At 37.7% G+C, this 27,513-nt stretch overlaps 1 protein-coding gene across 2 annotated transcripts in view; it reads right to left on the reverse strand.

Moving 5' to 3' along the window:
- The window catches only part of prkcz (protein kinase C, zeta), a 375,947-nt gene that overhangs the window by 10,210 nt on the left and 338,224 nt on the right, over positions 1-27,513 (reverse strand). For both annotated transcript variants that reach the window (XM_059952188.1, XM_059952187.1), the window contains exon 17: positions 18,051-18,166. In XM_059952188.1, coding sequence (XP_059808171.1) covers positions 18,051-18,166 — 116 coding nt within the window. The remainder of the gene's footprint in view (positions 1-18,050; positions 18,167-27,513) is intronic.

Here is a 27,513-nt window from a genome sequence, read left to right on the forward strand (position 1 = left end):
AGATGGGCTAACCCCTATTGACATCAGTGTATCTGGGGTTGAGAAGGTGAACAGCTTTAAATTCCTCCCATACACATCACCGAGGATCTCACGTGGCCTGTACATAGCGGCTGTGTGGTGAAAAAAGAACAGTGCCTCTTTCACCTTGAACGGTCAAAGAAGTTTGGTATAAGTCCCCAAATCCTAAGGACTTTCTACAGGGATACAATTGAGAGCATCCTAACTGGCTGCATCACCGTTTGGTATGGGAACTGTACCTCCCTTAATCGCAGGATTCTGCAGAGAGTGGTGTGGACAAATCAACATGTAGATGTGAACTTCTACAGGACACTTACAAAGACGGGTGTGTAAAAAGGGCGTGAAGCATCATTGGGGACCCAAGTCACCTCAACCACAAAATGTCCCACCTGCTACCATCTGGAAAAAGGTACCACAGCATAAAAGCCAGGACCAACAGGCTCTGGACAGCTTCTACCAGGCCATCAGATTGATTAATTCACGCTGAATTTCTATGCCATGTTGACTGTCCTGTTGTAGATACTACTTATTACAAATTGCACATTTAGATGGAGATGTAATGCAAAGATTTTCACACCTCATGAATGTGAAGGATGTAAGTAATAAAGTCAATTTAATTCAGTTTTTAAATAAAAATACCAAATGTAGATTGAGCACGAGGAAGCTAAGGATTGTAATAGTGATACTGTGGTGATCCACTTCCTAGCGCACTCGAACCGGCTCACAAGTAGCCAGCGCACCAGCACAAAGGCCAGGTCTGCTTCACCAACAAAGGGAAAGCCTGCGGGGGTTGTGAGTACGTGCCCCTTACAGCATCCGCGCCCGGGGAGGGCGGGATGAGGGAGGCTTTAAAGCAAGGCTGTGAAGTTCGAATAAAATCTTCTTTAATTGCAGTTTATCGACTCCTTCGTTATTTTAGCGCAGCGTGTAGCACACTGCTACAATAGCTCTTGCAAGGATTAAGTTAGAATTGTGGTTGCTGATAAGCTGATTTTCACCATGAGCTTCTTTGATTCAGGAGGAAGTGAATCATTTGAAGATGAATGATAGAGTTACTTGCCCAATACTTATCCCTCAATTAACATACATAAAAGAGTTTGTCAGGTCTTTATCACATTGTTGTTTATAGGAGCTTACTAAGTGCAATTCAACTGCCATGGTCCTTGGAAGACAATTATTCTACTTTAAGAGCACTTGTTATGTAATTGGGTTGTCCCTGTAATTGTAGGTCTTTCTTTTTATCTTCTTCTTCTTCTTATATTCAACTACTCTAACACTTAAGCAATGCAAAATATTTCATTCTGTAAAAAACAGGATATGAACTGAAATTTTAATGTCATTCAACCATACATGAATACAGCCAAATGAAACAGTGTTATTCTGGGCCAAGGTCAAAACACAGTACCAACAGTCATACTTAGCACAAGGCACATATTAAATAACAAGAAAATATAAGATATCAGTAAAATACAGTCACACAAAAATTAATCCAAGCTCCTGAGTCCATGAATGCTGCAGCAGTCCACAGTCAAACATAATACAGCTTGTCTTCTGCCAAATGAACACTGGGGGGAGGGGGGGGGGTGGAGTGCCTAACTCCAACACCTCCCCTTGGGTGGTTGCAAACAGGCAACGCTGCGGCTTTGAGGGCTAATTCTCTCTCTGAAGCTCCTTGCCGTCACTCCCCCACCTGCTGTTTGTCAATATACCAATTAATTCAATTAATTGGAATTGCAACATTCCACACCACCAATGTCCAACAGAGTCTTGTGATCACAAGAAAAACAACTAAGATGATCACTCACTGTTAGACTACATACCTCCTTTGTGCACCAAGTCCAGTTTCTTCAGTTTCTCCACCAATGAGCAACTCGCTGATGGGGAAGCCCCGCAGTACTTTAAGTTCTTAAAGTCCAGCAGGATCTTACAATCGTAAAAAATAAGTTTAAAAAAGACAATAATACCTTTGGTTAACCCGGTAGGAGCTGCTGCGTATGAACACACTGCTATCTTACAGGAAGGTGTAAGATTTATTTATAAATTATAGTAATTTTTACATCTTGCACTGTACTACTACCACAAGACAATAACTTATGTGTCATGCCAGTGATAATATTGTTCTAGTCAAGATAGTACTGTGTTTGGACAAGGGACTGGCGATTTGAGGCCCAATGACTGTGAGCCTGAGCCAAGAATGGGAGGCCTGGAGGCAGTGGGTCCTGCAAATAGAGGTCTGTCTGTGTGTGTGAGTGGGAGGTGGTTAGGGGGTTTGTTTTGCAGTTGTTGTTTTGTTTGTATTCTATAAATATCGTGGTCATGCTCATTTTAACGCCAGAATGTGTGGCAACCCCAGCAATCCTCGTGGGTTGGTTGGTAACACAAATGACAAAAAGACACATTTCACTCTATGCTTTGATGTACATGTGATAAATAAACAAATCAATCTGATAATAAAGTTGATTCTGACTATTTTTTCATAAATTAAAAATCAACCTCATCCTATTCCTTTTGCAGTTACAATGAATTAAAGAATCTGTACACAATGCCTGGATCTCATCATCAAATAATTTCTGTAACGTTCCTCAAGGTCTGACTAATTTTTGGATGCATTTTATTAAATATCACTGTGCCAATCCAAATTCCTCCATCACCACGGGGAACAAAACTCTTTCAAGCACTCTTTTGCTTCCATGCCCCCGCCCTCAAATAAGCCATCTGCAATGATATCAATCTCTCAGTCAGTAATATCTGCAAGTCTTGTGCCTTCAAATTTGATGCTGTCAATTCTTCAGGAAATGCTATCACTGAAAACTAATTCCTAATACAATAGATAAATTCAAAAGCTGTAACACCAATTGCATATGCAAATAGACTGTCATCCTAAATGTGGAGTGGATGGTGTGTCTCAAATTATACCAACACCTTCTCTACTTGGCTAAACAGTTCACAACTCTATGATTATCTGACAGTAGAAAATAACAAATAGACTCTACAATAACACAAGAAAATAGCTGGAATAGGCCATCTGGCCCTTCAAAACTGCCCAACATTCAATATGCTTGTGGCTTATCTATCATGGGGCCTCAATTCTTTCTCTGTGCCAGATACTTCAATCTTTTAAAAGTGCATCTATCTTCATTTAATGGTCTAGCCTCCACAACTCTCTGGATTAGAAAATTCCAGAAATTCACTAGCCTTTGCAAAATAAATTTCAATGTACCATAGTTTTAAATGCTTGCCTATTTAACTTGAATTTAAGTCATCTAATTCAAATGAAAACAGTTTCTAACCTATCAAAATTCCTCAGAATATTGTACATTTTAATTTATCAGCCTTCATTCTTCTAAACTCCAAAGAATACAGACCCATTTGTTTAGCATCTCTTAATAGAATTATCCTCATTGCAAGAATTAACTTGGTGAACCTCCTTTGGACTGCCTCCTGTGCAAGGCAAGAGGACCAAAGCTATGTTCTGTACTCCAACTGATTTCCAACCCTTTGGCCACGTGACATCTACTTTCTTAGCTACTTACTGCAGCTGCCTATCTGTGATTCAAAGAATACTGAAATCTCTGTACTTTACTTACTTGCATTAAAATAGTAATCTTCGTTTTGGCTCTTATTACCAAAGTGCGTGACCTTACACTTTCCCACATTAAACTCCATTTGCCAGGTTTTCACCCACTCACTCAATCTATTTATATCCTACTGCAGTCACAATACCTTCAATGAGACCTGCCCTTCCACCTACTTTATCATTGCAACACATCAAGTAGTTTATCTTAAGTGGGGAGGAGCAAATTATATTACCTTACTAGCATTGAATATGTCACAGGAACAAACACAAATATGAATTTTATTTCAAAATATTTGCAATAATTTCGGAAGACTTTTAAGTCATCCTTTAAACTGAACAGAAATCAGCCACATTACACTTTGTTCAAGTCTGAATTTAAGCTGAGCTCCCTCATAAGGGGGAATAGTCTCATTAGATGCAAAATGGAATAAACAGTATGGTAGATATTAAAACCAGTTAGGTCGTACACCCACTGAGTTTGATTATATACTGCTAGAATCTATTCATTGTAATTCATTGTACTCAGCTGTACAAATAAGGACATTTGAGAACTTTATAAAACAAATTCATAACAAGGAATAATATTTTTTAAAGTTGTAACAGTAGGAAAGAAGAACCAGTCATTCCTTAACCACAGAAAACAGTATGTATACAGAAACAAAAAAGTCAATGTTTCATATAAAATAGAAAAGCTGTTTTCATGAATACCCAGAGCAAACACGAGGATATCTGCAGATGCTGGAAATTCAAACAACAACACACACAAAATAAAATGCTGGTAGAACACAGCAGGCTAGGCAGCATCTATAGGGAGAAGCGCTGTTGACGTTTTGGGCTGAGACCCTTACTTCCATGAAAGATGTTAGTTACTGTGAAATAATTAATGTGTTTAAATGTCACTGTTGGTAAAACCTGTGTAGAAGGGTGACCAAGTTATAAACTTACAGATTTAAATAAAAGTTATACTTATTAAAGGTGATGTGCAGACGTAGAACCATGTCACTGAATCAGTCAAAACCAAAAAGATCTAGATTCAAGAGTTATCTGATCTACAGGATATTAGTAAGGAGGCTACGTTTCTGGACTTCAAGGTGGGTAAAGATGGTCTTTCCATTTAATTTCTATCCAGTGCTGGAAAGCAAATTTTTTGGCCAATAGAGTAAGGCAGGAATCATATGAACCACAATGATCTTATGGATAAAATGAACTTCCAACATAGCATTTCTAAAGTGGAAGTTTAAGAATAGCTTAGATAACTAATAATTGCTCAAGACCTTTCTAAGTGGATGGTGCCACTGGTTTCATGTAAATGAAACTATTTCCTGCCAGAAAGTGAATGTGAGTTCATTTGCTGCATTAGCTGAATACTTTCTTTTGTCACACAAGGGAAATTGCACCTGGATGATGTGAACTGTTGTGAAATATACCATACCTTACTGAAATCAATGACTAAGAACATCTGCCTTCAGTGGAAAATTTGATTTGATTTTGCCTGAATTTGCAACCATAAATGTGGATTATGTCTTCCAACTAACTAGCAGTTAACAAAAATCTGTCCTAAATATGAAATCCTCAACTTATAGCAGAGTATCTGCTCAGTTTTAGACAAAGAAACATTGCATTTACAGTAATTGTTTGGCAGCAGCACAAACAACAGCAGAGTGAAAGTACATACACAAGCATATGAATGGCCATTTCTCAAAAGATGAATACTAGTTAAATAATGATAAAGACCACTGCTCTGCCAAGTAATTACATATATGGATTGATAGTCACAATAAGATGCCTACTGATTATGATATGTCCACTACAGCCCACTATATGTAGTATTTCATTCTCAATCAAAATTGTGCCAAGAAATGAAATTCTAAAATCAGTTTTGATTGCTAATTTCTGTTCCACTATTAAAGTGTGGGGAATTTAGCAATCTCAGTTATTTTAAGAAGGTCGGGTGATGGTGGTGGTTGATAAGCAGTGTTGTGTAGCAGATTCAAATTCCTAAACATCCATTATTTTGCTGATGTTTAAGTCCTAATGCTGAAAACTGGATGTATCAACAGCTTTCATTTTAATTGTATTTGCTGATTTGCCATCAGAACTCTTAATGGCACACTTTATAATCAATTCCTTTGATTCCTATAAGCTACATGCTGCATTTGGGGGACACAGTCCAATGGGATTGGTAAAAATAGCTAATACTTCGGCATAAATAAAATGCATATTCAATAGGTGAAAAATCATGTCTGCTGCTAGTAAAGGGTTAACTCCTCCAAATGCTTTTTGCTTACAACAAGCATGGAAAACTAATCTAACTTTGATAATAAAAGAATTAACTCAAAGTAAACCAATGTGTATGAGACTTAATGAGAGAGAATTACGAGATTGCGGAGTTCCAGTATAAGAATAACTGGGTGAAATATAAAGTAGGCTAAACACAACAGGTATGACTGCAAATACTTGCATTATTTGCAAAGTTAATTAAGGTATGCTCATATTTCTACATGATATCTTAGAATTTGAACAGTTTTAACATTACTTCTATTCACTCCTTACCTCAAGATGTTCATTCTGCTGCCATCATATTAAATTCCAATAAAACAAGCAAAGGGATGACCAATTATTTACTTTTAATTCCTCAGAAACTTTTCATAGAATAACTTCATATGTTTTTTGATTCTTCCAGAACCTACAGACTTTAAAATTAAACCTGTTAGTAGCTAATTATTAAATATATTGAATTTTGATTAGTTATTATTAACTTTGGTCATGTCTTACACTATCAGATTTTGATTCTTGACCAGGCTTTCTCATTACAAATAAAACTATACTCAGTGATGATTCACTAAGACAGAAAGACCTCAAAACACCATTCTGCACTGTAAAGTGCCCAGTGGCTGAAACAAATGTTCCATTTTGGTAAATATAATTTCCTAAAATTAAAATATTTTGCACTCAATACTAAAGTTGTTTATAAATACTATGCTCATGCTAGTACACTCACATAATTGAAGAAGTGGGTTTCATTATTCTTCACTGATCTCAAGTTGCCAGCTAGATAGTTTAGTGACTAAAATGGGCCTTAAGGGGTCCTCACATTAGAATTCTAAAAATTGGTAGCAGTGGTTTTAAACCATTTTAATGTTGAGAACAAGGCAAAGAATAAATAAGTATTTTTTAAAAATAAAGAACAGAAATTATAAATAGCAGTAATGAGAGTGGTTTCTGCATCTACTCCAATCTAACTCTGGGATCAGCATTTCAGATTCAGTAATAATGGAAGTATTAATGAATCAATGTAACAATGTAATATTTAGTGTGGGAAATTCTCTCTGTCTATCTTGGTTCATTGCCAGCAAAAGGGCTTTTCATGCAATAGTGCTTTAAGCCTCACTAGAGAATTGAAACATTCAGTTTTGGTTGATGTTCTGCTACAGGATTGTTAAGAGTGCTGTCCTTACATCAAATACACAGTTGTACTTATTGTTCTTGTTGGATATAATAGATTCTACAACATAAACTAAGGATGATCAGAGGAGATTATTTTGGGTCCTGGTCAATAATTATCCCTCAACCATCATGTTAAAAAAAACCATTACAAGGCATTTACATAAGAAAATTGATAGCTTGAGTAGAAATAAATGGAAATAATTTGATAGCCATTACAGAGATATCATTGTTAGGGGATTAGGAATGGGAACTGAATATTCCAAAGTACCTGACATTCTGATAGGCAGAACGGGAGAGGAAATAGGTAGCTCCAATAATAAATGATGACATCTGAAGAGAAGTGAGGAATGATATTGTTTCAGAAAATCAGTAAGCCTGTTAGTTTAGGTGGAAGCAAAAAAACACTAAAAAAGGAAAGAAATCATCAGGAAAAGGTAAAAGACCCACCAGCAACAGGTATATCTTTGGACAAGGCACCAATTAGGAAATAAAAGGATGATTATAACAATGGCAGATTAGGGAAATCTAATTTGCAGAAGTAGTCTTGGGAAAGGTTCTGTCAATGCACTGGAGACAATTTTCTACCGCAATACATTAAAACCACACCAAGAAAAGGGCTATTTTAGATCTGGACACATAAAGAGATGAATTTAATGACTGAACTCACCTTTAAAAATCATTTGGGAAAGAACAATCATAACACAACAGAATTTCACTTTCAAATTAAATGTGACAAAGTTAGGACTTAAATGAAGACCCGAAAATTTAAATAAAGGTAATTGCATAGGATTGAAGGGAGATTTATCTAGAAAGTAGAAAGCAGTGGCAGGTTTTTCCAAGAAATACTATTTCAACAAAGATAAGTATCATTGAGAAATAAAGACCTGATGGGCAAGGAGCTCAAACTGTGGCTAATGAAGAAGTTGTAGATGATATTTATCAAAAGAATTGGCTTACAATATTGCCAACAACAGTGATAGCCCCAAGGACTGAAAAAACTGAAGGTGTACAATGAATGGCTAAAAAATTGATAAGGATGAAGAAAATGGAACCTGAATCTAACAAGGAATATGAAAAGGGACTGCAAGAGTTTCTGTAAGTACATAGAAGAAAGCACAGCAGCAAACAAGAAAATCATGAGAGTAGTGGGATTAGCTTTGGACATTTCAATAAAAAAAGCTAGCAAACACTGAATTGACAAACAGTCTCCTTTGATACAAACGTCCATGGTTAATTCTCTAGAGAAATGCTAATGCTTCTATACAACAGCTAGGCTTCAATTTGCAGCACATACTGATTTGAAATTCCAGAAATTGGGTAACTATTTATTATCCATAGGCTCAGGAGAAGAATGTTTCTACACCTCTTTGCAAGCCAGTAACCTCTGCTGGAAAGTGCACTTATGTGGTGGTTAGGCCATATTTGGAGTAATTGTCTCCAGATCTGGATATCCTGCTAAAAGTCACCTTGACAGACTAGGCTAAATGTTTTTCTTGTTAAAATGATGAAATGTCTGACTGCTTGCTAGACAGATGTTATGTTTATCCTTCCTGTCTTACATAATAATTAGATAGAACTATCTAATCAAGGCAAAGCTTGAATGCTATCACCTCTTAAAAAGTAAAATCAAGCAACATAGGTTACAACAAGGCTTTGCTTACAGATGAGCTCAATGTGTTTTATGCTTGATTTGACCATCAAAAAATGGAGGAACCATTACAAACTCCCACAGCTCCCAATGATCTTGTGACTTCAGTCTCTAAGGCTAATGTGCAAGCATCCTTCAGGAGTTGAACCCACGGAAAGCATCTGGCCCAGATGGGTTACCTGGCCAAGTACTAAAAACCTATGCTGATCAACTGGTTGAAGTATTTACTGAGATCTTTAACCTCTCGCTTCAACAATTTGAGGTACCTACCTGCTTCAAGCATGTTTCAATTATACCAGTGTCTAAGAAGAACGTGGTAACCTGCCTTAATGACTATCATCCAGAAGCACTTACGTCTGCACTGATGAAGTGTTTTGAGAGGTTGGTGATGAAACATATCAAACTCCTGCCTGAGAAGCAACATGGAGCCACTCCAATTTGCCTACCAACATAACAGATGGCCATCTCATTAGCTCTTCAGTCAACACTGGAACATTTGAACAGCAAAGATGCATGCATCAGGATGCTCTATACTGGGTACAGCTTAGCATTCAATACCATCATCCTCTCAAAACTAATCAATAACCTCAGTACCTCCTTGTGTAATTGAATCTTCGATTTCCTCATTTGCAGACCCCATAAGTTTTGAAGTGGCAACAACATCTCCTCCACAATCTTCATCAGCATGGGTGCACCATAAGGCTGTGCGCTCAGCCCTCTGCTCTACTCATTTTACACTTGACTGTGTGGCTAAGCACAGCTCCAATGCCATATTCAAGTTTGCTGATGGTACCACTGTCTCAGGCCAAATCAAAGGAGGCATATAGGAGAGAGATTGAAAATCTGGCTGAGTGGTACCACAACAACAATCTGTTACTTAATGCCCTTGGACAGAAAATCTTACAAAATGTAGTGGATACGGCCCAGTTCATCATTGGAAAGCCCTCCATGTAGCATATCTACATGGAGTGTTGTCGCAGGAAAGCAGCATCCATCAGGAAGGTACAGGAGCCTCCAAGTTCAGGAACTGTTATTACCCTTCAATCATCAGGCTTTTGAACCAAAGGGGATAATTTCATTCAATTTTCACTTGCCCCATCATTGAAATGTTGTCATGGACTCACTTTCAAAGACTCTTTCTTTCTTCTTCTCGATATTTATTGCTTGCTTGCTTTTTTTTAACTGTTTGTTTGTTTGTTTATTTATTTGTATTTGCACAGTTAGTTGCCTTTTGCACACTGGTTGTACTGGTTGATGTAGTCTTTCATCATTTTTATTATGGTTATTGGATTTATTGAGTATGCCCACAAGAAAATGAATCTCCGGGTTGTATATGGTGACATATATATACTTCAATAATAAATTAAAGTATCTGCTAGATGGAACTTGTCAGCCTGGGAAGGCAGTCCATCTAAGAGAGGGAAAACACTGATTTCAAACCTCCGCTGCCTTGTGGCCATACCCACTCATGGGAAAGGCTTCAGGAGTAAATCCTGAGGACAAATCCGGAGCTGGAGTCCCTAAGACAGTCCGACCTTGCCTTCAACCTTGCTCTGGCAACTCCTGTGACGTCACTGGTGCCGAGCTGTATCAGCCCTTGCCCTTCCCTTGGACAACATCGGTGGCATGGAGGGGAGGGGGGACTGCTGCTTGGGCAACTGCTGGTCTTCCATACAATCTTGCCCAATCCTGCGCCCTGGATTCCAGATGCAGATCAATGGTCTCGCAAGACCAACAGATGCCATCAATGATAAATTAAACTTGAATTTTGTACTTTCTTGTTTTGTGGATGTCTGCAAAGAGTAAGAATTTCAGGTTGTATACTGTATACATTCTATGATATTAAATTGAACAATTTGAATCATTTGAAAAGTCCTTTCATCTCATCTAATTTGCTACATTATTGGATATGTCAATTAACCTAAAGGCTATGTGGTGCCATTTGGAGCCATGAAGTACAAGAACTTTTGGCTGAGGACTGAAAATTCTTTAGCAGACAGAAATCAGTAAAGGAATAAATGGGTTGTTTTCAAGTTGCATTTGTAACTACTGGGGTGCTGCAAGGCATCATCAGTGCTGTAGCCCCAGCTGTTCACAATCTACAGTACATCTGGGAATCAAATGTAAAATGCCCTACTCTGCAGCTGGGTGATAGTGTTGGTAGTGAGAACAATGTGAAAAAGTTTCAATGGAAGCTTAATGTGCAAGAATTTAGAAGGTAGAATATGATATCATTCACTTTGGTAGAAAAAACACAGAAAAGAGGAATACTTAGTTGATGAGAGATTGAGAGCATTAGTGTAGAAAGGGGCATGGGTATCTTTTGTACAAAATTACTGAAAAAGTTACCTTTTAGATACAATAAATAATTAATTAGGAAGACAACCAATACATTGGCATTTATTTTGAATTGATGTGAGTCCAACTAGAATACCATGTACATTGTTGAGTCTCTTCACTTAGTGACATACATATAGAGTGAATTAAGACTGATTCCCGTGAATAAGTTTTGCCCTCTGATAAGAAATTAATGGCCTCTCTGTAACGTTCCACTGCTGAGGTAATGGTTTCTCTGTAGCAGCAATGTTTGGGTTATGATTAGAGATAATGGGGCACGCTAGCCAATGTTGTTCTTTCTTGTGTGTCCGGGAGCTGGGAATTCGTGGTCTTTTGCTGGGGAGAGATGAGGAGAGAAGACATGAATAGAGAGAGTTGGTAGACCTCGGGCAGAGTGGACTAGGAGCAAGGGTCCGAAGGTCAGCGACGATTGGAGGAGGTTGATGGTGGACGAATGGCCTTATCAGTGAGCTCCAAAATTGCGCATTAGACTGTTTCATGAGAATGTGCCCTTTTTCTTTTTTTTTTCTTTACTAACCATATAGTCAAATTAAGTATTATAAAGCACATCGTTTAATCGCATATTGTGTACTGTCTGTTATTTCGTGGTACCGATTTGTAATGGGGACACATCATGCAGCATCCACCCAAACAAGACTCCTTAAGTTTGGCTGGGCCAGGGGGTTATCATCCCCTATATTAAGCCGCTAGCCGAAGTGAGAGTTTCACACATACAGTGGATTCTGGTTAATTGGGTCGTCAGTTAGTTGGGGCAGCCACTTATTTCGGATAACTCTTAAAAATCAAAAAAAAAGAAAAATAGCTGAGATTCTCTTGGTTTATTTGGGACACTATGCTGCTTAATTGGGACAGGAGACTTTTGCCGAACAGTTTCAAACTAGCATCAGTCATGTGAACTTGTGTGATTGTTAGACACTGCACCATAATTAGAGCAAGCAGTTTTTAAAATAGTATAAGTTGTGGGTGTTTTCATTCAAAAAGCAGTGATTTTTGTCACTAATAATTGGCAAGAAATAAGTGGCAAGATAATTAAGAATTGTTTTGCTCACTGCTGTTTCAAACATTCAGGCTAGGAGATGCCAGAAAAGGCCAGGAGTGAAAATGAAACGATTTTACGACTTCAGCAAGTTAGGAACCGCAAAAAAATTGGAAGATATTGACAATCATCATGAATGTTACACCGGAAGAAGCTGCAGAAGATCGTGAACATAGCCCAGCACCTCACACAAACCAATCTTCCATCCTTGGACTCACTTTACACCACATGCTGTTGGAGCAGTGCTGCCAGAATAATCAAGGACAAGGCCCACCCAGCCAACATACTTTTTGTCCCACTTCCCTCCAGGAGAAGGTTCAGGAGCATGAAGACTCGTACAGCCAGATTTGGGAACAGCTTCTTTCCAACTGTGATAAGACTGCTGAATAGATCCTGACCCAGATCTGGGCCGTACCTTCCAAATATCCGGACCTGACTTGCACTACCTTACTTTCCCTTTTCTATTTTTCTAATTATGATTTATAATTAAAATTTTTATTATATTTACTTCAATTTGTACTTCAGGGAGTGCGAAGCGCAGAAACAAATATCACTGTGATGATTGTACACTCTAGTATCAATTGTTTAGTGACAATAAAGTATAATGAATGAATGAATAATGAAGATTTGGAGGATGAAATACACAGTTTTATAGTACTGTAGCAGAATTTGTTGTGTTCTAATTTGTTCTGTATTTCATTTAAATATAGTACATAATTTGTTTTTCAGCTTGTCTTTTTATTTATTTCCATAAAACTTTTGACTAATTTGGGCAGTTGCTTAATTGGGACAAAATGAACTGGTCTCGATGCATCCCAATTAACTGGAAACCACTGTATTCTCTAGGTTTTAGAACGTTAAGTGATCTTATTAAAGCATACAAAATTCACGTGGATCCTGACAGCAGATGCAGGAATGACGTTTCCCTTGGCTGGGTGTCTGCAACCAGGGGACCACTGTATCAAAATAAAGATCAGCTAGATAGGACAGAGATGGTGGGAGGTTTTCACCTAGTCTTCTTCTTAACCCCTATTAGGGAATAGGTCACTGACAGTAGCTTGCAGTGTCCTCTGTCCTGGGTCTGTCTTTCAGTCTTTCAAGATGTTTCCCATCGAAGATCATTCCCTCCCAAGTCTTTGGAGCTTCAATTAGTATTTCTATAGTGCTGAGTTTTTATGGGATGGGGTTGCTAGCCCCATGCCCTATCCTCCTTTCACAGCTGGGCTTGGGATGTGCATGGCAGAATTTTTCATCCTGTGGATATTGAATATTTGGAAGTGTCTTCCCAAGAGGGTAGTAGTGGCTTAGTTGCTGAGTTTATTCCAGACAAAGATTAATAGATTTTTGGATATTAAGAAAATCAGGAATGTTGTACTGCGGTAAATATTTAATCATGATGCTATCAAATGGTAGAGGGGCTGAATGGCCTATTTCTTCCACTTCTGTTTTCATGTTGAATTCAGCCCAAACAATAAAAGGAGTGCTACATTTGGTATCTTTGCTTTGGTCTAAACTAATCTAAAGTTTTATCCAAGAACCTATTTGAATATGCTTGATCTTAGGTGAGAACATGATCAGAATGCTGGGTTGGAGCCCATGGTAAAATAAGATTTCAAGACCCACCATTAAGGCAAGGGACAAGCCAAATTGTGGCCAAACAAACAGAATAAATCAGGGGAGAAGGGAAGACAAATGTACTGTACTAATAAGAAATTTTAACTGCAACAGTAATACAATCTATTGTACACGGTCGAGAACATTGTCTGGTTACTTCCATTCACATGATGCCCTGAGATAGTGAGCACATTGTGTGTGCAGTGTTTATTCTCATGCAACAATCATTCAGAGGTTTTACTGTGAAACAAATTATGTATATACAATTAACTCAGCCACACATGCAAAATATTAAAAGCAGATAAGTCTTACACTTGCAATATTTAACAGGATCATGAAGTACACACTGGGTTACTTGCGACTCAGATGCAGATCATTGCATTTCAGTTAATGGGCCAGAAATATTCTGAAGGGACTTATTTGCTGAGTCCCTATACATGAATAGCTAATTGGTGACTACTTACAATAAAAGGCAATTCAACAGGGCTGCTGGATAAATTTGCCTTTTATTTCCTTACTGTGCGTCAAGTCCAAATGGTTCTACCAAACTGGTCAAAAGATTTCTGTGATGCCCTGGGTACCATGACTACCTCAGCCTCACCAAGCATTCCTGCTTGTCTTGCCTTCCCTTGCAAGCTTATGGTATGATGAATCTTTTCTGTATATATGCCTGCATTGCCTTTGCTGGACTGTATATTCTAGATTCACTTACCTGAGAATGTTGTCTGATGTCAATTAACTGAAAATTCAAGATTGAGACTTCTAACCCTAGGTCAAAATCTTCAAATAACATGCAAGATAAGGCAGAGTTTGATGATCCACATTAGATAGCCAAGGTACTGAGAGAGAATATTGTCAAAAGTTGCATTTATTGATATGCCCTTGAAATGTATGGTTGGCAATCCAGGAATGACAAATGGTGGTTTTGATGTCCCCCCCCCCCCCCCCGTCTAGAAATGGAGCCACCTCTTCTATTTGCACATAAATGAGCTCATTGAGGTTGAGTGTTTTGAAGCAAATGTGACAAATCTTTTTGAACTATCACCCTTTAAGTGGCTAATTGGAGCCACAAGTCCATTCTTCACTGAGTCAAATGCCAAATTCAGAGTCCTGTTTATTTTGTAGTGTGCAGCTAGTGAATCACTGCTGATTCCAGCAAAGGTCAAATGCCTTTAGGTGGGCTGTTGTCCAAGCCAATTTGACAGCTTTATTAAAAAAAATAGTGGGATGAATGTAATATAAGAGCTAAACCTGGCAAAAATCTTGCATACTATTGGAGCATTCCTATAGAATCAAGCAACTGAAACACATTCTTGAAAATCTTTGTCCTTATCTTTCTCCTTCACAGGTTGTAGCATTACTCATAAACTGAGTTCCAAATATACTATGCGCTTGTGAAGGAAGGAATCTTCATTCTACTTAAATTGTACATTCTGCTGATAAAGTCTTTGTAGGACCTCCTCTATGACTTCCAAGTATGTGGTGGTCATTAAGTTATCTTTCTGATTACTCAGCACATCTGCCCTATTCAGGAATTGATTCAGTTTTCGGATATATTTTTCGTAGAATTGCAGACAATGAGGATAACTTATTATATTTAGAAGTTTTGAGGAGTGTGTACTGTTAAGAGATGCTGGCAATTTGCATTAATAGTCTACTTATAGATGGAATAGATCTACTTTATTGCCAGCACACTCAGCTATTTCTCGTGGCATAGTTAGTGGGTGTCTTTTATCTATTTATTGAGATAAAGCAAGGATTAGGCCCTTACAGCCCTTTGAGCTGCACCAGCCAGCAATCCTTCAATTTAATCTTAGCCTAATCACTGGACAATTTACCACTGCTAATTAATCTACCAACCCGTTCATCTTTGGACTTGAGTGGAAACCGGAGCACCTAGAGGAAACCCATACAGTCATAGGGAGAACATACAAACTCCTTTCAGGCAGTGGCAGGAACTGTACCCATGTCACTGGTACCATAAAACATTGTGCTAACCACTACGCCACATGCCATGCTGTCTATCATCACCTATTGGCTGAATGTCAATCTACCACAAGTGAACAGTTCAATGGGCTTTAGAAGCTACCAAAATGAGTGTGCATCATAATACCATAAGATACAGGAGCAGAATTAGGCCATTAGGCATACCAAGTCTGCTTTGCCATTGAATTACATCTGTTATTTTTTTAACCCTACTCTCTGCAATCTTCTTACCAATCAAGAACTTATTGAGTTGTTGAAACTTCACATTTCGAAGCAGCAGAGGTTTGTATGAAGGCTTTAGCTGCAGAAAAGGCAAAGTCTAGCAACTTGGCAGAGGTGGAAATAGCTAATAATCAGTGGGGAAATTGTACCAAAGAAAGAAGTTTAAAAACACATACGAAGTGCAAATCAAAAGCCTGTTGGCAATGAAATATTAACTCAGTTTTCTAACTGGTTTAGTGCAAACATGAAATAACAGAACCACTGAAAATTGCAACAGTGCACCATTCAACTCATTATATTATTTGAAAAAGAACTACCAAAGTAAATCCAACCTATCAAAACCAAGACCGCATCCCATAGCTCTAAAAGTACACACACAAGTACTATTGAAATGTGATGGGAAATCCTGCCTCCAAATTTATGACCTTCTGGATGACCGGTTCTCCTCATCTCCTTTCTAATCTACCATCCAATTACTTTAAACCTGCGCACTGTGATTGAAAAAGACTTTTTGTGATCTCCTCCAGCCATATCACTCTCCAGGGTCTCAGTGCTACATTGATTCTGATATTGGAACACTTTTTCTGAATTTTACACTGTATTAATGTCTTTAGCTGCTAAGCAACACAAATGTGGAATTCTTTCCCAAGCAAAGCACACAAAATGCTGGAGGAACTCAGCAGGCCAGACAGCTTCTATGGAAAAAACTACAGTCAGCAGGATATTTTGTGTGTGTTGCTTGGATTTCCAGCATCTGCAGATTCTTTCATTTGTGATTCTTTCCCAAAACGCCTTCAACACTCAATCTCGTTTTCCTTCTTTTAAGACATTAGTATTAGTAGTAGACTCTCAAAGTCTGAGGAAGACGAATATGTTGCGCAGTCAACGTCTGTGGGCACACATATGACTTCTGAGGCTGAAGTCTGATGCGCAGATACGGTCACAGATAGGGTAAGGAACATTGCCTGTTGGGGCAGGAGCGGACGCCTTCCTGTATCTTTCTTGACTTGCCTTGAGGCGGTGCATGCGCCAGTTGGCTTGGAAGTTGTTTGCTGCCTTGGAGCATAGGTTGCGCCACTTGGACCGATCAGCAGCAGTGTGTTCGAGATCACAGGGCTGTAGTTTGGCCCACTTAAGGTTTGACTTGAGGTTGTCCTTGTACCTCTTCCTTGGGCGACCTTTTATTGATATTCTAACTGCCCAGTTAATAATTTTGTAATCTACTCTAATATTTCTTCATGGGGCTTAGCTTCAATGTTTGTTTGTTAATGTTCATGTTGATTTCCTGTAGCATGCACCACACCTTAGCTGTTACACCAATTCAATACTTCACAAGAAAGGCAATAAAGCAATAAGGAGATGAGGCAATCATCTAAACAATGTCTAAAATGGGTGGTTTCACCAATTTTATTGGCCTGCAGATGCTGTAGTTGGCAAGGTAACTACTAGATTTTTTTTGTAGCTGCTTCTGCTGTACTGTAAATTAACATATTTCTGGCAGCAACATGTTCAACTTGAACAAGATGTTACAGGTTCAAATAACTATTATTTACTGTATCTATAGTTTAGTGAGGTTTAAAAATTTAATTTAATGCATTAAATTGTATTATGAGTGCCCCAAAGTTAAATAAGCCTCAGACCACTTTTAATACAATAATAAGCCCTTGAAGATCTTGCATCTGTGTGTGTAAATTGTTAATGTGTATCGACTTTGTTGGGGGGAGAGATGCTGCGGAAGACGTAATATATAATTTATTTGAACATCTGAGATGAAATATTAGCTGTCAGTGCTGAAGCTGAAAGTAAATTATACTACATGCTCCAAACTGCAGGTTATACACATTCCTATACCAAAAAAATTGCCTAAAATAAGAATTGTATGCAGCTGAACAGAATTATTTTAATCACTGGCATTTTAAAAAATGTGGTTCATTTATATACTCTACCAACATAAAACCAGATTCATCTTAAATTTTGTAAAATTTACTTATTCTGGAAATAGTATGAACTAAAGTTGTTAACTCTGACTCAAGATACAAGTCAAGTTAATTTCTAGTAAAATACATGCAAAATTATAACTTCAAAAACTAATAAATCATGACCAGAATTTAAAATCTCCAGAACATACAAATCAATATACTCACTCATCATCTGGCGTGAGCTGTACAGGTTCACTTGTAAACTGAGTGTCAAAGTTTTCCAAACCATAATCATCAGTGATCTGTGGCTTAAATGGAGGAGTCACCTGTTTCTTCTCCAACTGAGGAAAGAAAATAAGGAGTTAAGTCTAACTCTGCTAAGTTATGCATAGATCAGAGGAAGGTAGAACAATTTATTTCAAAATATACAACTTACATTGTCATTTCAAGCAGACTAAATAGCATTCTGTAGTTTACTTTCAGTAGTACTTGCAAACAATTTGTATCCTCACCATGAGAAAAAAAGAACAATGAAAGCCCAACAATGAGAAAAGGCGTGGGCCATTAGGTGTGTCTAACCAATATTCCAACTGTTTATCAAACAGAACTAAATTTGTTGTTTAGCACCACATTATCACCACATTATGTGTGACACTGCAAAAATGAAATTCTGCCTCTTGCTTGAGGTTGAAGACAGCAGTAAACAATTGCCCAGAATTGACCAGTAGTTGTTATAGAGCATAAAGCAACTGATATTGCATATATAAATACTGAGATAGCTATCAAACAGTAGACTATTTATTGTTCAATGTTTTATTGGAACAGTTCTTGCTGGCATAGGCTGACCGGCATCAATCGCATCCTACGGTTATCTCACACCCATACTTGTGAGGATGTACAGGGCTCATTTTGCTTGCATAAAGCATGACAGACAGTAGAGGAGCACAAGCCACACAGTTAAGAATTTCCTTTCCAGAAGGTTTGGCAGTGGAAAGTTCCATCATTGGCTTTGACAGCTGTTAAAACTGTAAGGATTATGTATTTAAGTATAGTTTAAGTATATCTGGTCAGCATGAACTGATTTGGCTGAAGGACCTGTGTCCATATAGTACTGCTATATGACTCTGTAAAAAATAAATACATGTTCCAACAATTATAGCAAGTATTTAAAATATATGGATAAAACACTTACAAACATTAGAAAATAAAGTTAAAAAAGGAACCATTTGTTTTTCCCCTGGCCCTGCAAATCCTCACTGAAATAACTGGCATTAAGAATCCTGTTCCTGATGTAACTTGTTGCACAATCTATAACTGACTCCCCAACATAAATGGATAAACCATTCCAAATCTTCCAGCAAGGTTGGGATTCACACGCTTGTGTACTAGCTGCGAACAGCCTGCGTTCACCTCAGCAATTTCCTGCTCAAATAACGTCCTTGACTTTTGCATCTTTTAATTTTCCTTTTGAAAGGTACAAAAATACACTTATTACACAGGATGACTGAAACACACAATGAGATTCTAGAAGAATTTCTTTAGTAGCATGAAGGGCTGATATATTATGAATTTCCAAACATAAACCTTTCTCTGCTTTGGAGAGTAACAGTATTGGCATTCCTCAAGTCCCTGGAATCTCCTTATAATTCCATGTTTGCAAAATTAAATTTTCAGCTTCAGCACTAGTTCTTCTATCCCAACTTTGAAAACTACAGTTATTCATCATCTAGTCTTGCAGCTATGTGGTTCATGGTGGTCTTACTGGCAAGTCTTACTTGGGATTAGCAAGAGATTTTCTTTTATCATGATGAGTGACAAATTCATTAGAGGCATTGTCATTGTTCATTTGTAGTTCAGATGTTTCAGTGTTCCTTCTATCCAAAGATTATATCCCTTTAGGACTATTTTGTGTGCAATTAAAAACTTTGAACAAAAATAGTTAATATGCTTTCAAAATCAGAGCTATTTTTGAACTGTGTTTTTTGAACTTTTTCGATGTTGTCTGCCACCTTTGACTAGTTATGCAGTCTGGGTGTCACCACTCTGATATGCCTACATTACAATTTTATAACACATTTCTTCAAGTTGCTGGGCACCTTACCACTTGGAAACTACCTTGTCGAAAAACAAATATTCAATGTGCACTGTGTAAGTTGTATAATATATTGAATTTTTAAACATTCCACCATTGCAGTGTTTTACTTGGAATCTCCTTACCATGTAACCAAACTGACCTGTTATCTATTTGTCTTGATCTGAAAGTAATGAGTTTAGAGTTGTTTACAGATATATTTTGGCAAATAAATTATTGACATCAAATTGAAGAATGGAAAAGATTAATTCCCAAATTCTAAAACAGCAGAGTTCTTGAGATTGAAATGCAGCTGCTTCCTCAGTCTCAGAAATCTATATTATTTAATATATTAACATTTTGCAACAGCATTCAGTTTGATGTGAGGTTGAGTTTACTGTCTTTGAAAGATTTAAATGTTTTCCTGCTGTTTGCTTCCACTTTTCTCCTTTCCTCCATTATCTTTATCATACTGGAACTTTACTCTCTGCTTTTACTTCCAGCATAATGTAAAGTCTATTCAAAATCCTCTGAAATTTGTCAATTTATTCATTATTTTGCACTGCGGATCCACAGGTAATGGGAATTAAGACTACTATAAGCAAACTTTCAATCCAATATCAAACTAGAGATAAAGAGGAATACCCCAAACCATGCCTATCAAATATGTATATGTACGGTCTCAAAGAGCTTGGGCTGCCATCAATTTCAGCACCAATGCACATTAGAAACTAACAAATTGCATAGAGTTAAAGAAGTTTAGATCAGATAAAAATGAAACTTATTTTGCAAAAAATCTTGAAGATCATAGGTTGAATCGATTAAAAAAAATATTATATACACCTGTTTCTGCATTTGCAAAGAATACCAGAAGAAATAAAACCAAAACCAAATTAAGATGCCACAGTCACCTTCACTGTTAATGCTAGCTCGTGGTTTCCATGGAATTAAATGGACTGATCTTTTACAAAATGCACCTTCCGTGATGTAAGTTATTACTAAGTGTAATTTATTTCTTCAGTTATCTCAGCGGTGCAGAGTGCATCACTTTTATCACTTGCTCAACTGTTATAGGCATTAACAGAAAAGCACTATACAAGCAAAGATGCACTTCATTCATGCACCAACATCTATCTACAAACTCACAGCAATAATAAATGTGTCCATTCCACTTTTAAACCAAAAATATTTTCAGGAAGATTTAAGACATTTTCTGAGTTACTGGAATTTTTTCCCTTGCCATTACAGTTCTCCTATCACACACATCATAAATAGAACTGTAGTCAAATCCTGGTCCCTTTTAATGCTTCCACAGTTTAGCTTGCATTGTGTGCAGTTGGCTTTCTTAATACACCCTGATGGTATATTACTAGTTTCTCCTGAGAATATGAACAGTCACAGCATTCAACAGCAGCTTTCAAGTTCCAGAAATGTCAGTACCCAATATCACTGAAACAAGGAGAATTTGGCAACTTTCTGATACTCTAATATACTTCAACAAAGCAACAAATTTTATGACATATATCAGTGATAATAAACCTGATTCTGATTCTGGTTGTACTTGCTAAGCTCCAATCGCCCTGTAAAAGGTCACCTAGTCGTCTTCCTTCTGGCACTCATGAGCAGTGCTTTAAAGAGCTTAGGACTTAGATGGTGTCAGATTGGCAATTTTCCAGACTACTGGATGCTACTCCTATAGCATACTCGTAATTAATTTCTTTACATGTCACAAAGTAGTATAATGTACTTTTCAGTGAGTTTAAGGGTAGCAGAAAATATATGATCACTCCACATTCCAGTTCTGGCTGCAGATTTCCTAGTATTCCTCACCTCTTAGTTTCAGACTTGGACACAGGCTCCAATTACTTACCCTACTTGCACTCTGAACATCTAGCTCACAATCCAGACCTATTAGCTAAATGCTGAATGATCAGGATTTCTAGACCATCAAATGCCAGATTATTTGGGCTTTATTGTAATTATAGGTAGTAAGAACAGTACATACCTGGCAACTATATTTTTGTATCAAAAAATCAAAGTATTCAATATTTTTTTCTGTTTCATTTAAATACTTAAGGCTTCATATTAATATCTTTAAGATTGTGAGAATTTACTCAATGAGGATATATAAATACAGAGCGTTCCAGTTAATTGGACCATTGGTTAATTGGGGCATCCACTTACTGGGGACAACAATAACAAAAGCTAATTAAGAAAATAGGTTTGGAAATCAGTAACGTCCATGTGTTTATGTTCAAAAGCAATGTTTTTTTTGCCACTGATAGTTGGCAAGAGATAAGCAGTAAGACAATTCAGAACTGTTTTGCTCACTGTGGTTTCAAGCATTCAGGCTTGGAGATGCCAGAAACGGCTGGGAGTGATAAGGAAATGATTTTACTGCTTCAACAAATTAGGAACTACAAAGAACTTGAAGACATCAACAATCACCTTGAATGTTACAATGAAAATGAAGGTTTGGAGGATGCAATCGTCAGAAGCATAGCATGAAGACAGTCCAGTACCTACACTTCGCTACTCAGTTAAATAGTAGTTTGTCTTTTTTATACTCTTTTAAAACTATTTTCACGAAACATTCCACCTCACTTCATAGAACAAATGTAGATACTGAACAGTAATGGAAGAACTAGTAAGATGACAAAGCAAGGCTGGTCAAACAGGTTTAAGCAGGCTTGTAGAAGTAGACAGAAAGGTAGCCAGGTCACTTAGTTTTCATTGCATAGGGTCAAGCCTGCTGACAGCAATGCCACTGATGGAGAAGACAAAAATATTAAATGAATCAGAATCACAGCAGCAAAGTGCATCAATTGAGAAATAGAAATGAAATAGGTTGCAGGTGCAAGAAAGCAGCGAATGATTAATAATTTCTGAATTTAATGTACTGGGTATGCAAAACCAGTAAGGATGGGAATGAGCAACATGATATGAAGTAGATAATGGATAAGCTGGAATGTGTGTCTGGCAAACATCAGGAGCTTTAAAAAGAAGGCATTGAAAAATATGTTGGATTGGACAAGGTGTTTAAGCTTGAGTACATCATCAGATATGACACAGATTCTAAATCAGATGCTGAAGGGTACAATTAAACATATTGTAATAACATAGTACTAGAATTATTCCATCCAAGTGAAGAACTAGCGATGATTAGTTCCTGCATTTTATGCCAGATGTATGCCACTCATACCTGATAAATTCAATTCTGACTTTTAGACCATAAGTTATAGCAGAATTAGACCATTTGGCCCACCAAGCCTGCACTGCCATTTCACCATGGCTGATCCAATTCTCCTCTCAGCCCCAATCTCCTGCCTTCTTGCCATATCCCTTCATGCCCTGACCAATCAAGAATCTATCAACCTCTGCCTTAAATATACATAAAGTATATTTATGTATATTTTGGATAGAGACAGGTTGAATAAGGGACTTGAGCATCCGCGAATTTTGGTATCCATTAGGGACCAATCACCCGCGGATAAGGAGAGCCGAATGTACTTTGCCCAACTGTGAAGTTCATTCCTAGGAAATTGAAACTTTCAACCCTCTCAGCCTTAACCCTGTTGAAGTAAACAGCATGTGCAACAGCTACCTTTCCGAAGTCAATAACCAGTGCTTTTGTTTTGCTTATGTTGAGGTTAACCATATTACAATTTCAACACAGAAATAGGCCATCTCGGCCCCTCTAGTCTGTGCTGAACACTTACTCTCACCTAGTCCCACTGACCCACACTCAGCGCATAACCCTCCATTCCTTTCCTGCCCATATACCTATCCAATTTTACTTTAAATGACAATACCGAACCTGCCTCTACCACTTCTCTGGAAGCTTGTTCCACAAAGCTACCACTCTCTGAGTAAAGAAATTCCCCCTCGTGTTACCCTTAAACTTTTGCCCCCCCAACTCTCAACTCATGTCCTCTTGTCTGAATCTCCCCTACTCTCAATGGAAAAAGCCTATCCACGTCAACTCTATCTATTCCCCTCATAATTTTAAATACCTCTATCAAGTCCGCCCCCCAACCTTCTACACTCCAAAGAATAAAGACCTAGGTTAAGGTTGCCGTTGTGACACCATTTTACTAAGCTCCTAGTTCCTTCTTGTATTCTTTTCACAGTGAACTGTAGGGCCTGGGGAGTGTTGTAGAACTCAGGGACTTCAGATTATGAGTACATGGTTCCCTGAAAGTAGCATCATGGTCAGTGAGAGTGATGAAGAATTTTTTGGCACACTGGGTTTATCAGTAAAGGTATTGAGTATGGAAGCTGGGATGTTATGATGTAATTGTACAAAATGTTTGTGAGAATGCCTTTGTCATACTCACTCTGCTATAGGAAAGATGCCATGAAGCTGAAATGAGGATGTTGCCAGTTCTAAAGGGACTGAGTAATGGAGAAAGATTGATCAAACTGGGACCATTTTTTTTACTGGAGTGTAGAAGAATGAGCGGTGATTTTATACTGGTGTATAAAATCATAAGGAGAATAGATATGGTGAAGGCTCACAGTCTGTTCCACAGGACTGGAGAATCAAGCACTAGAGGCAAAGGTTTAAGAGTGAGAAGAGAAAGATGTAATAGAAACCTAAGGGGCAGTTTTTTTCCACCCAGAGTTCTGAATATTAGAAATGAGCTGTCAGAAGAAGTGGTTGAGGGAGGCCGTTTTTAGAATTTAAAAGGTACTTGGCCAGATACACGGATTGGAAATGTTTAAAGGGAACTGTGCCAAATGCTGTCAGATAGGACTACCTTAGATTTGATTTTTGGTCAGCATGGACTTGGGGGGGGGGTTGTTCGAAGGGCCGGTTTCTGGGCTACGTGATGATGACTCTGTATCAAATTGTCAAAAAATATTCTGCAAGTTCACAGCATATTTTGAAAATCCAAAATGCAAGGTGGGCTTAAAATCAACTGCAGTCATTTTTCCGGAAAAGCAGACTAACAAACTAGCAAGGCATGCTGGTTTGTTCTTTTGTTTTGGTTCACACCAATCGTCAAGTTTATTACATTGCAATTCAAAAGTAGATTCAAAAGTAGATTCTCAAACCCTTCTAGTTTGTGTACGATTAATTAAAATGCATGGAGATGGATCCAGTGTAACAACATACTCTACATCACCAGTTTTGGCAGTCAAAAATTGCAAATTACTGGTATCCCAGCAGCACAAGTGTTGTCATGGTAATTTTGATACAAATACAATAAAAGCTTAGTTTTCCGCTTCACGATGTTTGCAAACATACAGTACACTACTCTGTACTAGGTCAGGAACATATCAAGTCAATGAAACACACTTTTCACTCCTGTTTTATTGAGTATATACAGAAAATAATTCTCATACATGATGTAGGAACTAATATTATTTAAGCATTGGAACCACATTAATCTTTTTTGATTTAAGGTGTGTTCACATATTTCCTAATGATTTGAATTTATCCAAGAAGACATTCAGGAGGACATGCTCAACATTTCTTTGGTCGTTCACACACACTGGTCTGGAAATTCTGGTTAAACATAATAAAATGTAGGGGTAGTAAATCTTGGCCTTTCTAATTAGTTACTAATTGGAAGTGACATCAAGGGCTAGGAGCTAGATGTGACCCTCAAATGAGTAATCATGTTCCTAAGAATCTACTCCAATAATTTCCCTATCACTGATGGAAGGATTACTGTCCTAAAAATTTGTGTATTATCTTTGTTGACCTTCCTAAACAAGAGTAGGATTTGCAACTTTCCAGTCTTCTGGGACCTTATGAATAAATACAAATATTTCAGTCAAGGTCCCAGCAATCTTCTCATTTGCTTCCCTCCATGTACTGGGATAGATTCCATCAGGTCTAAGGCACTAATCCACTTCAGTCTTTTTCAAGAGACACACATCTTGTCCTTCTTAGTATCAACCTACCCTAGTACTTTAACATACCCTTCTTTGACCTCACCATCATCCATGCTCTTCAATGGGAAATACTCATTTCAGACCTCACCCACTTCCCCTGGCTCCACACATAAATTCTTTCCTTTGTCAGGGTTTCCTTTCCACAGCCCCCTCTTGCTGCTAATAGCCATATAAAATTCCTTGGGATTCTTCTTCATCTTACTTGCCAAGAGCATTCCATAGCCCCTTTGAGCCCTGCTTATTTACTTTCTTTCCTGCTTCCTTTTAAATCTTTCAAGAGCCTTGTCTGATTTCAGCTGCCTGAACATTACATATGTTTCCCTTTTTCCTTCTTTTAACTAAACTTACAATGTTTTGTGTCATCTGAAGTTTACAAACATTGCCATACTGATTTTACAGCCCCATGAAAAAGCTGGTTCTGAATTCTAACCAGCTCGCCTTTAATGGTACTGGTCCATTTCTTTGTTTTTAAACTCAGCACTGGACACATGTTGTGCTTCCTCTCCACAGATGATACACCTGCTATATTATTTCAGTATTCATTTCACTGAGTAGATTGTTATTTTTTTAATACACATGAAATGAAGCACAGATTTAGCTCCTTTAATTTGTGTTCAAAGCAGTAGTCCAACTATTGACTTCATTAAAAGTGCTGACTGGCTCTGCTGCTAACTTTTCTTGGTTCATGAACCTTCTTGTATTCAGCTTATGGTTGAAAACTGGTGGAAAATAGTTCTGACTATTAATGTAAATGGAAAATAATAACAGGAGGGTCAAAATATAAATTGTCATTCTGGATTGAAATAAATACTTTTTAGAGCTATTTAGGTTATTTGCCAAGCACATTCAAACATTGCACTTGCCATGCCCAGCAGAATTACGTCTAGCTGCCAACCCACGATGTCATCTGCATGCTTCCAATCTCACTCACACACCTGAACAAACCCCACCAAGGTGTGGCCTCACAACCAAGAATTCCACTACCAAAGATTCTACCATCAGAAGTTATTAGATGGCATTACAAATATAGTTATACGATTTATTTGTATATTTAGTTCTAAAAGAGACAATGGATACATTAGCAATGTTTACCAAAATTCCCTAGATTCTAGAGCAAAAGAATAAATGTATGCAATTGTAACTCTGATATTTAAGAACGGAGGGAAACAGAAACTAGGGTACCATAACCATTTAGCTCAACATCCATGCTGGAATCCTTTAAGAATACTGTAATACAAATAAAAGTAGACAGAACTAATAGTATTTTATGCAAGGAGAGTTATGCATGACAAATGTGGTTGACTTTCAAATATTTTCTGAAATGACACTCTATTTAAGAGCAATTAGGGACAGGGGATAAATGCTGGCTGTGCTATCAATGGGCAGATTCTACAGAACTCTTTATAAAAAGTAATAAGTTTTTGAGAATGAAACCAGCAGTTTAGATAAGAGGGAAGTGGATATCATGCTTCTGGATCTTCAGGGCATCTGGTAAGATTTCACACAAAAGTATGCTTTATAAAATAAGGGATTATGGATTTGAGGATAACACTGGTACAGTAGGAAGCTAGTTAATTGCTACTGGGTTATCGCAAAGACCAGAACCGGACCGGTAAAAAAACAAAATACCTTGCTATTAGTTTCAATCACGGGGTGGTGCATATGCTGAGGTTAGGAGGTTCAAGATCCTGCTGATGAACATCAATAATGGCC

The sequence above is a fragment of the Hypanus sabinus genome, chromosome 27 (assembly GCF_030144855.1).
Source record: "Hypanus sabinus isolate sHypSab1 chromosome 27, sHypSab1.hap1, whole genome shotgun sequence".
NCBI lineage: Eukaryota > Metazoa > Chordata > Chondrichthyes > Myliobatiformes > Dasyatidae > Hypanus > Hypanus sabinus.